Below are 12,291 nucleotides of genomic sequence, written 5' to 3' on the forward strand. Positions count from 1 at the left end.
TTCGAGCATCCTACAGGGGACCAAAACGATTTTTCTGGAAGTTTAGTTCCTTTGTTGCAGGGAGTTTGAGATCCACAACACTGAACACGTACAGCAGTTAAAGTGATCTAGAGTCACTCAGTGATTGGAATCTTGGTTCTGCCATTTACATCAGCCTATTCCCAAGGAAATTTCTTACATCCTCTGAGTCTCCCTGTCCTTGGGTGTGAGACAGGGATACTATGACCACAGAACCTTAGGGTGGCAACAGGACTAAATAACAAAAAGCTCAGCATACAGAAGTGCTCAGTAAGTACCGTACATTAGTTTTACTTGTATTGTTGTTATTTGTATTTTTGTCTTCCACTAGCACAGTAAAAAGGAAAGCCAGAGTTTGGAACCAGGTCAACCTTCTATGTTCCAGACACACCTTAATTTTTGTGTGTGTGTGTTTTTGTCTTTTCTAGGGCCGCTTCCTGCGGCATAGGGAGGTTCCCAGGCTAGGGGTCTAATTGGAGCTATAGCCACCAGCCTACGCCAGAGCCACAGCAACGCAGGATCCGATCCGTGTCTGTGACCCACACCACAGCTCACGGCAACACCGGATCCTTCACCCACTGAGCAAGACCAGGGATTGAACACACAACCTCATGGTTCCTAGTCGGATTCATTAATCACTGCGCCATGATGGGAACTCCTGTGTTGGGTTCTTAAACCGCTGAGCCACAATAGGAACCCCTACCTTTAATACTAATTTGAGCAGCTGCAAGTTCAAAATATAAACAATAGCATTGGAACAAAATGTAGACCTACTTGGTTGTAGATTCTTTTGGTTGTAATGCTTGATTTAAGGTCTAACCATTTGTTAGTCCATGATTTTTCTCCTTAGGGATCTTCTTAAAATCAATTATAGGGATTTCTTTAGGATCTCTTTTTAAAGGGATTTCTTTCTTTATATCGAATGACTGCACTTTGCCAGGGATGATGGAAGGATGAAATAAGGAGAAACAACAGCAGACATTGTTTCTGATCATAAGGACCCCAAAAGATACATCAAGCCAGGAGTTAATTGTGGATCGGGGATATAGTCATCAAATTAAAGTTAAAAAAGAATCTCACTAACAAAATCAAGTTACTTGCTTTTTGCCAAGTCTTACTAGTTAATACTGTCAGACTTGACTATGAATATGTTCGATGAGACCAATTTCCTTTAATTATCTTATACAACTCTGGGGTAAGTGATCCAGGAGCAAAACTACAACTTAACAATAAAAACAACAGAAATTTAATCTCAACAAACAAGTCCAACTTAATTGACCAAAAACTCAAGCCCTGCTCTGTGGCAATCCATACCTTCAGAAAGGAAGTCCCAGCAGGATAATTAACCGGTGAGGATACCCAGGGAGCCGGGGGCACTGACATTGGGAGGGACTGACTTTCTCTAGGGCTCAGAAGCACAAATGGTTTCCTTCCCTATGAGAGGTCACCCGGAGATGGACAAAATAAAGAGAACAATGGCAGGAAACCTTGGAACCTCATTAATGAGGCGTCCGTGTGTGGCACTGCTGGGCCCTGCTGCTCTTGGTACCCACCAGCATTGGGGTATGGATGTGCATGAGAGCATGGAGGTGCCAGCCTCCAGGATCCAGCTGCTGTCACTCATTTATTCTGCAGCTCAGCCCCTCTGCTTTAGCTCACAGTTCATTAAATTCTACTGCATCACCATCACCATGCAAAATAGCTACTTGAAGGGCATTCAAAACGATAATCAGACAAGGGAATAAGAAGCCTTCTCTGAGAAAGAGGGGAAAAAAATTAATCCTCTCTTGTCTACTGAATGACATCTAGGTTCTTTGGTTCTAATATATATATAAAGTAGCAGTGACATTCAAGGATCATCTGTGTCTGATGGATGGGATGTGGGGTCATATGGTTCTCTGCTTAGAGGGTGAGCAGCAATGTGGCTGAAAAACTCTGAAAGATCTGTGGATATGGATGTGTTATTTCTTCTGCCCTCTTCCCCACCACCTCCCTTTTGATTTTTGAGGTGGGAAGGACTATAACTTTATGGACTTCTGAAACCTATCTTGTTTTATGCTTTGAACAGGACCGCGATGGGGAAATTATCCTGATGAGCAGCTCTGTGGCAGCTGAAATAGTAAACTTTCTATATGCCGCTTTGTGATTCCAGAGAAGCTAACTCTGGGCTTAGTATGCCTGCGCACACACACTCAAGGTGGAGAAAAATACAGAAAAGCACAGACGAGGATATGACCGATGGAGATGTTATATTTTACGGCAGTGGTTTTCAACTGGGGGCGATTTTGTCCCCTAGAGGACGCTGACAATTCTTGATGACAGTTTTCGCTGTCATGACTGGGAGTGGGCGCAGCTCCTGGCATCTTGGGGATAAAAGCCAGGGAAGCTGTTTTTCAGCATTCTATAAGGCACAGAATGCCCCCATCCCAGAATGGGCCAGCCCCGAGTGTTAACAGTGCTGCTGTTGAGAAACTTTTCTTTATGGTAGTTCATTACGTAAAAGTATTAGGAGATAAGGATAGGGAAAAAAAAAACCAACAACAAAAACCAGCATACTCCTTTCATTTAGGCAAACCAGACAGCTTCAAACATGCTCAACCCAATTACAAAACCACAGCTCGAATCCACCTATTATTTTCCCCTTCCATTACAACATTTCACATTGACTAAAAACGTGCAACTACTAAAGATAATAAAACTATTTTTCTACGATGGGTACCTTGCACCTCCTAGTTTTGAGCTTATATACGGGCTTCTGCACAGAGACGGGACCCCTACTCCCACATATACACACCACACTCAGAGGATTCTTTTTGGGAGAAATGGCAACATTCCCTCTGGGCTGAGGTTGGGACCCACAGCATTGACACAAGAGGAAGAGTCACGAATGTCACCCTCACACTCCACAGTAATCACAGTGAATATCCTTTGGATAAGATTTCATTATAAACAACAACAACAAAGACTGTAAAAAAATAAATAAATTACTCAATGAATTTTATTACATGTATAGTTGTATAACAACAACAAAAAGGATTTCATTATAAATCTCTACAGCTTATCACTTGGTGAATGATAGCTTAACTTTTTGTTCGTTTGTTTGTTTTTTGTCTTTTTGACTTTTCTAGGGCCGCTTCCCGCAGCATATGGAGGTTCCCAGGCTAGGGGTCGAATCAGAGCTGTAGCTGCCGGCCTACGCCAGAGCCACAGCAACATGGGATCCAAGCCGTGTCTGCAACCTACACCACAGCTCACAGCAACGCCGGATCCTTAGCCCACTGAGCAAGGCCAGGGATCGAACCCAAAACCTCACGGTTCCTAGTAGGATTCGTTAACCACTGTACCATGACAGGAACTCCAACTTTTTTTTTTTTTTAAAGCAAATGCCACCACTGTGTTAAGTACTTTCTTTCTTTCCTTTTCTTTCTCAGCCACACCCACGGCATATGGAGGTTTGCAGGGACAGGGATTGAATCGGAGCTGCAGCCTTGACCTACACCGGATCCTTAACCCACTGTGCCGGGCTAGGGATCAAACCCACGCTGCCACAGAGACAACACTGGACATCACCCTCTGTGCCATAGTGGGAACTCTTGCCAAATATGTGAGTTCCTCTAATCATCACAACAATCTTATGAGGTAAACTATGATTCCATTTTAAGAACCAGGAGACTGAAGCACAGAGAGACAAAGTAACCTGCCCAAGGTCACACAGTCAGTTAAGTGGTATGGGCTGGAACTTGAATCGAAGCAGCCTGACTCCAGGTAGGCTCTTGCCAACCATGAGGCGCCTATATTATGCCACTGCATCAAGCCACGACTTGGACAGGGCGGTTATGAGGAACAGGGATGCCTATTGAGTGGGATCAGGACTCCCAAGGTGTGGCTTTTTCTGTTCCCCCCTTTTCTACCACTATGTCTAAACAACCTCATCAACTTACCTAAGGAATTTAGGAACAAGTCAATCTCTCCAAATCTGAGCTCTTTAAAAAGCATCTAAAGAGCCCTTGCACAGACGGAGAAGACAGAGGCAAAGGGCCCACAAAGGTGGGGTGACACAGAAGATGGCCTGCAGGGAGCCTCCCTATCCCCATGCCAAGCAGAGGGTCTCTGAGCAGTGGGCATGCCGGTTTTACATCTGGGACACCGGCTTGGGGTGCGAAGTCAGGAGCGACATGGATGCAGCCAGTCCTGGGAGTGAGACTTCGTGTCCAAGGCTGGATGGACCTCGGCAGGGACCCCAGACGGATTCTGGGAGTTCTATGGTGTTTGCAAAAGAGCTGACACTGGGACCTAGAGGGAATGCAAACCACATTCATAAAGCCAGAGCCTCAGGACTCCTGGCAATGTAATCATCTCCAGGCTGACAATCCTTGCCTCCAGGAGTGTGGGAAGCTGAAGATGAATCACAGGCCAGAGTCCGTAGGTTGACCTCTGCGCATCCCCCGAGACAGGGCAAGAAACGAAGACAGGAAGCACTTGACTGAATTGGTTTTCCCATTTTTCATAAGAAACATGCAACTTAATAAAAAATAGCCAGACTTTATTGACAATAATAGCTACGCTTTCTTTATTTCCTTGCCGTGTGCCAGGAAACTACTTTATCTCTGTTCCTTAGTTAACTCTGTAAGGCAGGAACTACTGCCTTCAGTTTAGAGGAAAATGAGGCGCAGAAAGGTCATACAATAAGCCCAAGGTCTCACAGCTAGTAACCTAGGTCTGTTGGACTCCCAAGTTCATGATTTTTCCACAATGGCTTTCACTTTTTTCATATTACTGTGAATCTCCAAGTCCCCAGAACAACCAACTGCCTAAATACACACACACACACACACACACACACACACACACTCTCTCTCACTCTCTCATTTTTCAATTAACTTAACCAGGCCTCTGAAATCTTGAAGGCTGCCAGGCACCCATCCCTCTGGATATGCCGTGACCCTTAAAATCGGGAGCCGAAGCATAGGTGTTGAAAAGGAGCAACTTTCCAAGAGAACACATAGTCTAGTCCCCTGTCATTTAAAAGGGTGACAAATCTAGGGTCTTAGGACTGGGCGAGGCTGACCCGGGAGGTAGCCCCAGGCGTGCTGGCTCCTGGGCTGTGTCCTTCCCACCACACCTCAGCTCTGCTTCCTGGGGCCAGGGTTGGTGATGATGGATGCATTTCTGGGCAGTGCAAGACAGAGCTGAAAAGGTGCATCCCTGGTCCTGAAGGGGATCCCAGGAGCTGGCAGAGGTGCTGAGATAGCCCACAGATGACTGAAGCATGGGGCAGAAGGTGGGAGGTGGCCAGAACAGAGAGCTATGGGTGTGAAGAGGGGTGAAATGAACCCAGGCTCTGGGTGCACCTGCAGGAAGGTGATTCTCACCATCATTTTGTACCAACAACCCCTGAGGCAGGCAGGGGACCCATTTTACAGACCAGGTGGAGAGACAGGAGGCTCCCTGCCCGAGGCCACAGTTAATGGGGGAGTCATGTGAACTGCCGTGTCTGCTTCCAAAGCCCATGTTCTTTCGAGGACAACAAACTTCAAATGCTGTGCTGTGGGGTCCTGGAAAGTGACAAGGTCAGGAGGAGGCCATTTCAACCCCCATGGCTCTGCTGTGCATCTGTAGTCCTAAGGGGGTCCTACAGAGGAAATCCCACTAGAAAGAAAGCTCTGCTACTAACAAGATGGAGTGTGAAGCCCTGTCCTATGAGGTGCTACTTGGCAGGTGAGGGGGTCAGGCCTCGGAGTTTGGGCTGGGACAAGGAGGGCATGTGACCCATGCAGGGACGGAGGGACCACAGCGAAGCAAGCAGGCAAAGCACACACTCCCTTCACTCTGGAGGGGCGCTGCCTGCTTCAAAATCAGGCCCTACACCTGCCTAGGGTAGGCCTTGGGCAAGGCACTCTGAAGCCTTAACTTCTTCAAGTTCAGAATGGGGGTCATACTGGTACCTACTTTGTGGGGATGTTGAGAGGATTAGATGTTCAAAGATAAGGGATGCCCAGAGCACAGTGCCATTCTCACTACCTTGTTGATTACAGCCAAGCAATGGCAGGAGGTAAGAGAGCAAACTACAGGAGGAATTCTTAGGGCGACGAAGACATCCTCGCTGACCATGAAGTGATGCTCTGATTTTAAGCGCTGCCTTGCACTCTCCTGCCCCTGACAAACATGGGCTGTGAATCCCTGGGACTCAGCCCTGAAAGACGGGGGGAGGCTCAGGGCCCCCATCTGCTGAGCTGTGGGTGTGACCCCCTCGTTGCCTGCCAGCTGGTTCACAAGAAGCTCAAGGGAGACTGGGCTTCAGGTGATGAGAACAGTAACCCCAAACCCCCAAACTAATTTAGTGCCACTGCTCGGAGCAGATGGCCACAAAACCCTAAGCTCTCCCCCTAACTCGCTCTTGCACCAAAAGGCCTAGGACAGAGGCAGGCACTTGTCTCAGCTGAGCCCAGCCCTAGAGACCTCTGGCTAGATAGGACCTTGCCTTGGGAGGAATTCTACAGGGCACCGTGGGGTTCTGGGTCCCTTTTAGGTTCTTTCCATCAGAGACCCTGCCAATGAATTCAGTTCCCACTGAAGTTTTTGATGGCTGGTGGGATTTTCATCTGTCTGGGTACCCAGTGCCAGTGCCACATCCCATGAATGAAGGAATGATGATCACTTTCTGCATCTTTTTTTTTTTTTGCTTTTTAGGTCTGCACTCACAGCATATGGAGGTTCCCAGGCTAGGGGTCTAATTGGAACTACAGCTGCTGGCCTATACCACAGCCACAGCAATGCAGAATCTGAGCCATGTTGTGACCTCCACCACAACTCACGGCAATGCCGGATCCTCCACCCACTGAGCGAGGCCAGGGATTGAACCCACAACCTCACGGTTCCTGGTCAGATTCGTTTCTGCTGTGCCACAATGGGAAAGCCACACTTCCTGCATCTTCATGAGACAAGCAGAAGCACAGGCCTCGGAGCTGTTCCCTGACCGACCAGCTGTGTGGGTTCCTCTCGCCACTGCTCTGCTCTTGATCCCCCTCACCCGTCAGCTCAGCTGGTAGCACCACCACCACTGGGCTGCTGACAGTCTCCCTTGGAGAGGTCTGACCTTTTCTCTCCTCCTGGTGGAGGGGAGGGTGGTTGGCTACAGAGCACGGAGCCAGAAGGGCAACTTGTGCCCAGCATGTGACTTGCTCCTTTCATGCTTGTTCTGCCAGAAATGAAAATGTTTTTTTTTTTTTTTTTTTTTTTGTCTTTTGCCATTTGTTGGGCCGCTCCTGCGGCATATGGAGGTTCCCAGGCTAGGGGTCTAATCGGAGCTGTGACACCAGCCTACGCCAGAGCCACAGCAACGCGGGATCCGAGCCGCATCTGCGACCTACACCACAGCTCACGGCAACGCCGGATCCTTAACCCACTGAGCAAGGGCAGGGACCAAACCCGCAACCTCATGGTTCCTAGTCGGATTCGTTAACCACTGCGCCACGACGGGAACTCCCAGAAATGAAAATGTTAGAGCTGGAAGCACCTCCCAGAATCACTGCTCGTGGAAGAGACAAGGAACCCAGATGCTGGGACATAAAGCAAATAGCTCCAGGTCACAGAGCTGGCTTTGGGGAGAGGCGGGAGACTTGGCCTCTCAACAGAGCTCTGTGTACAGCACTTTCTAGGAGCCTCTGCACCTGAGCAGGTCAGACAGTCTGAGAAAGTGCCCCTGAAGCCTGCATTCTCTTTCTACATATTGCAAACACAAAACACACCGCAAGTATATACACAGACACAGATTACATATGTGTAGCTGTATAAACATCATATGTATATATACACATTCATGAATGATATCAGGATATATATAAACTATCCTATAGATACATTTACTGGAGGGCTTAGATAAGCCCACCTCCTTTAATTTTATAGCTCTTTATTACAGAACAGTGCTAACTGAAGGGCTGGGGGAAAATGAGAAACTCTGAGTATAAGAAAGGAGAAACGTGTAATTTGCAAAAGGGTATTCAATATAATATAATTGCTTTTTTTTTAGGCACAATATTTAATGCTCTTTGAAATTTAATAGTAAAGGAGGGCATTCAGATTTTCTATTCATCAAAAGGGAGGAGAGAGCTTAAATCAAAACATCAGGAGCTACCATTCTGGAACTCAGAGCACATTACAGCGTTAGAAATCAGCTGGTCCAATACCCCTTGTGAAGAGAAGGAGACTTCCACCCAGAGAGGTTCAATCACTTCCTGTCTCAGGTTAGTAGCTGTTTATTTGTTCCTAGGGGAGCAGCCCTGCGGACCTGATCTGTTCTGTCCACACGGCACCTGCACTGAAGGAGGCCAACGTTTGCCGTGGAACAGCTGAAGGGAATTTCTTACACCACGGATGTAAAGATGCAGAGGGAAAGCGAGTTCCCAAACACACCTGTTTCTTTCTTTCTTTTTTTTTTTAACAAGGAGGATTCTTAGGAGAAGCTGAGCTTGTAGCTTTGCTACATGCATTTCCTGGGGGCAGCACCCGAGTAGCCCCCATTGGTGTCCCGCCCTCCTTCCCCGACCCATGTCAATCCAGGGAGACTCTGGCTCTGTTTATAGGGGGAACCAAACGTCAGGGTGCAAGACTGCAGGAGTGGTTCCTCAAGCCACCACTGCCCCTCCTCTTTGTCACCTGCAGAGGCCACCATCTATCTACCTAAACAACGGAAGGTTTTTTTTCTCTAGTGTCCCAGCAGGGCTGAGCATTTCGGCATAAGGACTGCAGCTCCTAAGGCAGTCAGCCTGGGAGCGGAAGCGGAGCCCCTGGAGAAATTTACCCATGGCCTTGGGCTGAGACAGACCCGGGGCCAGACCACCAGGGGAAGCCTTCTCCCCTACGTCGGACGTCGGCCGGTCAGGAGTCCACTTACCACAGTGGGACTGGAAGACCTGCGGCTTGACGACCTGGTTACAGGCACTGCACACCACGAGGTAGAAGTCGTCGTGTGCTGGGTAGTGGCCAAACAAGTGCATATCTGTGGGGGAAAGGAAAACAGGTTGTTTTGAAAAAGCAACTAAGTCTTAGAAAGGGGTTCGATTTCTTCTTGGAATTTCCTCAAGGACAGTTTTTTCCAAGCAAGACACGCAGAAAGGGCAATGATCTTGGTGAAAGGGAATGGGGTGCGTCATAAGGGAGCTCCCCACGCTCAGGGAAGCCAGTGTTTTGGAGAATCCCTCCTCATTTCCCTTGCAAACAGACGGCCACCACTGTGGTTTGGGCAGTGGGGCTGGGCTGCCCAGAGCTGCCTGCATGCTCCGGGGAGTCACCCTATCCTGGAAGAGGGCCCCAGTGTTAGCCGGGACCCAATGAGGCTCTAGTTATTTTAGGATGGGGGAGCTCCCCAAAACCCATTTCAGTGTAAGCAGAGGCTCTCAGGTGAGTAAGGAGGCGAGAAGCCTGGGGAGAGATAGAAGAGTCATCCTGGCCTCACGGCTACTTGGGTGCCCCCTCACCTGCGGGAGACACAGGGTGAAAGGAAGCATCCAGGCAAGTGGCTCCTTGGCTGCCATCACTATCCATTCTTCATTTGGCAAATATATATATACACAGCTTTTTTTAGGGCCACACATGCAGCTTATGGAGGTTCCCAGGCTAGGGGTCGAATCAGAGTTGTAGCTGCCAGCCTACACCACATCCACAGCCATGCCAGATCCGAGCCGCGTCTGCGACCTACACAATGCCGGATCCTTAACCCACTGAGCGAGGCCATGGTTCGAACCTGGGTCCTCATGGATGCTAGTCAGATTTGTTAACCACGGAGCCACGACGGGAACTCCCATTTGGCAAATATTTACTGAGCGCTCAAGTGCACTGGGCACCGTGCTGGGTGCCGGGGATAACTGGAGAACAAGAACGAGGGCCCTGCTCTGCTGGAGCAGAAAAGAGAAGCACTAACCAGAATCGCACACGTCGTCATTTGGTTGTAACTGTGGCCCCGACTAAGGAGGAGAAACCCAGGGTCTCACGAGAGTGGGTGGCAGGTAGACTTAACCTCATCTGAGGCGTCAGAGAGGCTTCTCTGAGGAGGGGCTAGAGAAAGAAAAGGCCAAGGGAGGGAGAGGAAAGTTCCAGGTTGGCCAAGCAAGGAGATTCTGGGTCTGAGGTGTCCGAGGAACAGAACGAGGGAGGAGCCCAGAGAGTGAAAGCCTTGTGGACTAAGGCAGGGATTTTGAACCTGGCTTTAAGAACGATGGGAAGCTCCCGAAGGTTTTTAAGAAAGAAGTGACAGTAAATATACACCATTAGATGACCAGTTATGTGGCCGATGAGACACAACTGCGTTTGTCCTCACAAAAACCTGTCCGCGAGTGTTCACGGTACCATTATTCATACAGCCCAAGGGTGAAAGCAACCCAGATGCCCATCAACTGCTGGACGTATAAATAAGATGTGACATATCCATACGATGCGAGGTTCTCTGGCCATAAAAAGCAATGAAGTACTGATACTTGGTACAACACGGATGGACCTTGAAAACATACGCTAGGTAAAAGGAGCCAGTCACAAAAGGCCACATATAGTATGACTCCTTTTATTTTTGATTTATTTATTTATGTTTGTCTTTTGTGTGTTTTTTTAGGGCCGTACTTAAGACATATGGAGAGTCCCAGGCTAGGGGTCTAATCGAAACTACAGCTACCGGCCTACACCACAGCTCACGGCAATGCCGGATCGTTACCCCACTGACCGAGGCCAGGGATCGAACCTTCAACCTCATGGATACTTGTCAGATTCGTTTCAGCTGCACCCCAACAAGAACTCCAAGTATGACTCCATTTATATGAGCTGTCCAGGAGAGCTAGAGAGGCAGAGAGTAGACTAGTAGACTAGCCGTGGCCTGGAGGCCCTGTAGGAAATTGAAGGGTGGCTGCTAAAGGCTACAGGTTTCTTTTAGGGGTGAAAAAAATGTTCTCAGATTGATACCAGTGGTGGTTGCACAATGCTGTGATTTTACTGCAAATGACTGAATTGTACATTTTAAATGGGCAAATTGTATGAGAGGTGAATTATATCTCAATAAAGCTGCTTGGGGAAAAAAAAGGTCAGTTTTGAGGAAACTGGTAGTTACACCTCCTTGAGCACCACTGGGTGGAGCTAGGGTTCTGCCTCCACCTCCCTCTTCTTAGCTGACGGGTTCCAGAGTCCCTGAGAGCTGGGTGGACAGAGGAAATAAAAGACACCTCTGCATGAAAGTGCTTTGCACTGCAGACCTGAACTTCCTCTCCCAACCCCCCACGCCCTCATTTTCTAGATTCGACCTGTATCTTTAACGAAAACCACCAGCTGCACGATGGTTCTCTGAGCTGCTGGGCGAGGCCACCGGGAAGCCGAGTTCCTCCTGATGTGGGGACAGCTCATTTATTTTTTTTTTTTTTTTTTTTTTTTTTTTTTTTTTTGTCTTTTGTCTTTTTTTTTTGTTGTTGTTTTGTTGTTGTTGTTGCTATTTCTTGGGCCGCTCCCGCGGCATATGGAGGTTCCCAGGCTAGGGGTTGAATCAGAGCAGTAGCCACCAGCCTACGCCAGAGCCACAGCAACGTGGGATCCGAGCCGCGTCTGCAACCTACACCACAGCTCACGGCAACGCCAGATCGTTAACCCACTGAGCAAGGGCAGGGACCGAACCCGCAACCTCATGGTTCCTAGTCGGATTCGTTAACCACTGCGCCACGACGGGAACTCCGGGACAGCTCATTTATAATCCAACACATGCTTCCACGGAGTTCTCCACTGAGCACAACCCCACTGCTCAGAGGGAAATGGAATCGATCCATTTGTTACATGGCCAGGAGCCGAGGCCCCTGCCTTGGAGAAGGCGAGATTGGAAGGGTGAGAAGGGCTCCGATTGCTGGGTCCCTCCGCCCCCCGGTTCCAGGTGCGAGAACCCCACACCCGCCGCGGTATTCAGGCCAGGCTGTGCGCAGGCGCACTGAATCTCTGCAGCATCTGTGGCTCCGGACGTGGCCTGTCATTTCCCCTCTAGGACTCGCCTCTGCTTCCACTCTGACTAAGACGTTACAAGAGGGGAGCGTTATTAGTCAGCGCCTGGTAGGTGGGCGGGCAAGCGAGCAGGGGGTGGGGGGCTGTGGAAAGTAAGGCTGAGAGAGAACCCAGCTGTGACCAGAGGCCCCAAGCGTGGAGAGGCCCAGGCCGGGCCCACCCAGCGTGTCCTGGGCCCTCACTTCTGAGCCTCCCAGCCCGCGGAGGAGGCAACCCAGCCCTGCACTGCTGACACCACTCCTGCTTTACTCT

The 12,291-nt window shown here is 49.1% G+C and overlaps 1 protein-coding gene across 24 annotated transcripts in view; it reads right to left on the bottom strand.

Annotated features, from left to right (window-relative positions):
- Positions 1-12,291, bottom strand: part of ATXN7L1 (ataxin 7 like 1) — a 462,010-nt gene that overhangs the window by 170,153 nt on the left and 279,566 nt on the right. For 15 of the 24 annotated variants that reach the window (XM_003482700.5, XM_021063506.2, XM_005667724.4 and 12 more), the window contains one exon: positions 8,912-9,016. The exons of the other annotated variants lie outside the window; for them this stretch is intronic. In XM_003482700.5, coding sequence (XP_003482748.1) covers positions 8,912-9,016 — 105 coding nt within the window. The remainder of the gene's footprint in view (positions 1-8,911; positions 9,017-12,291) is intronic. 24 annotated transcript variants of the gene reach the window in all.

The sequence above is a fragment of the Sus scrofa genome, chromosome 9 (genome assembly GCF_054392235.1).
Source record: "Sus scrofa isolate SSC_HxYL_T2T_F1_AM1 chromosome 9, Sscrofa_HxYL_maternal_Yorkshire_Landrace_v2.0, whole genome shotgun sequence".
In the NCBI taxonomy this organism is placed as follows: Eukaryota; Metazoa; Chordata; class Mammalia; order Artiodactyla; family Suidae; genus Sus; species Sus scrofa.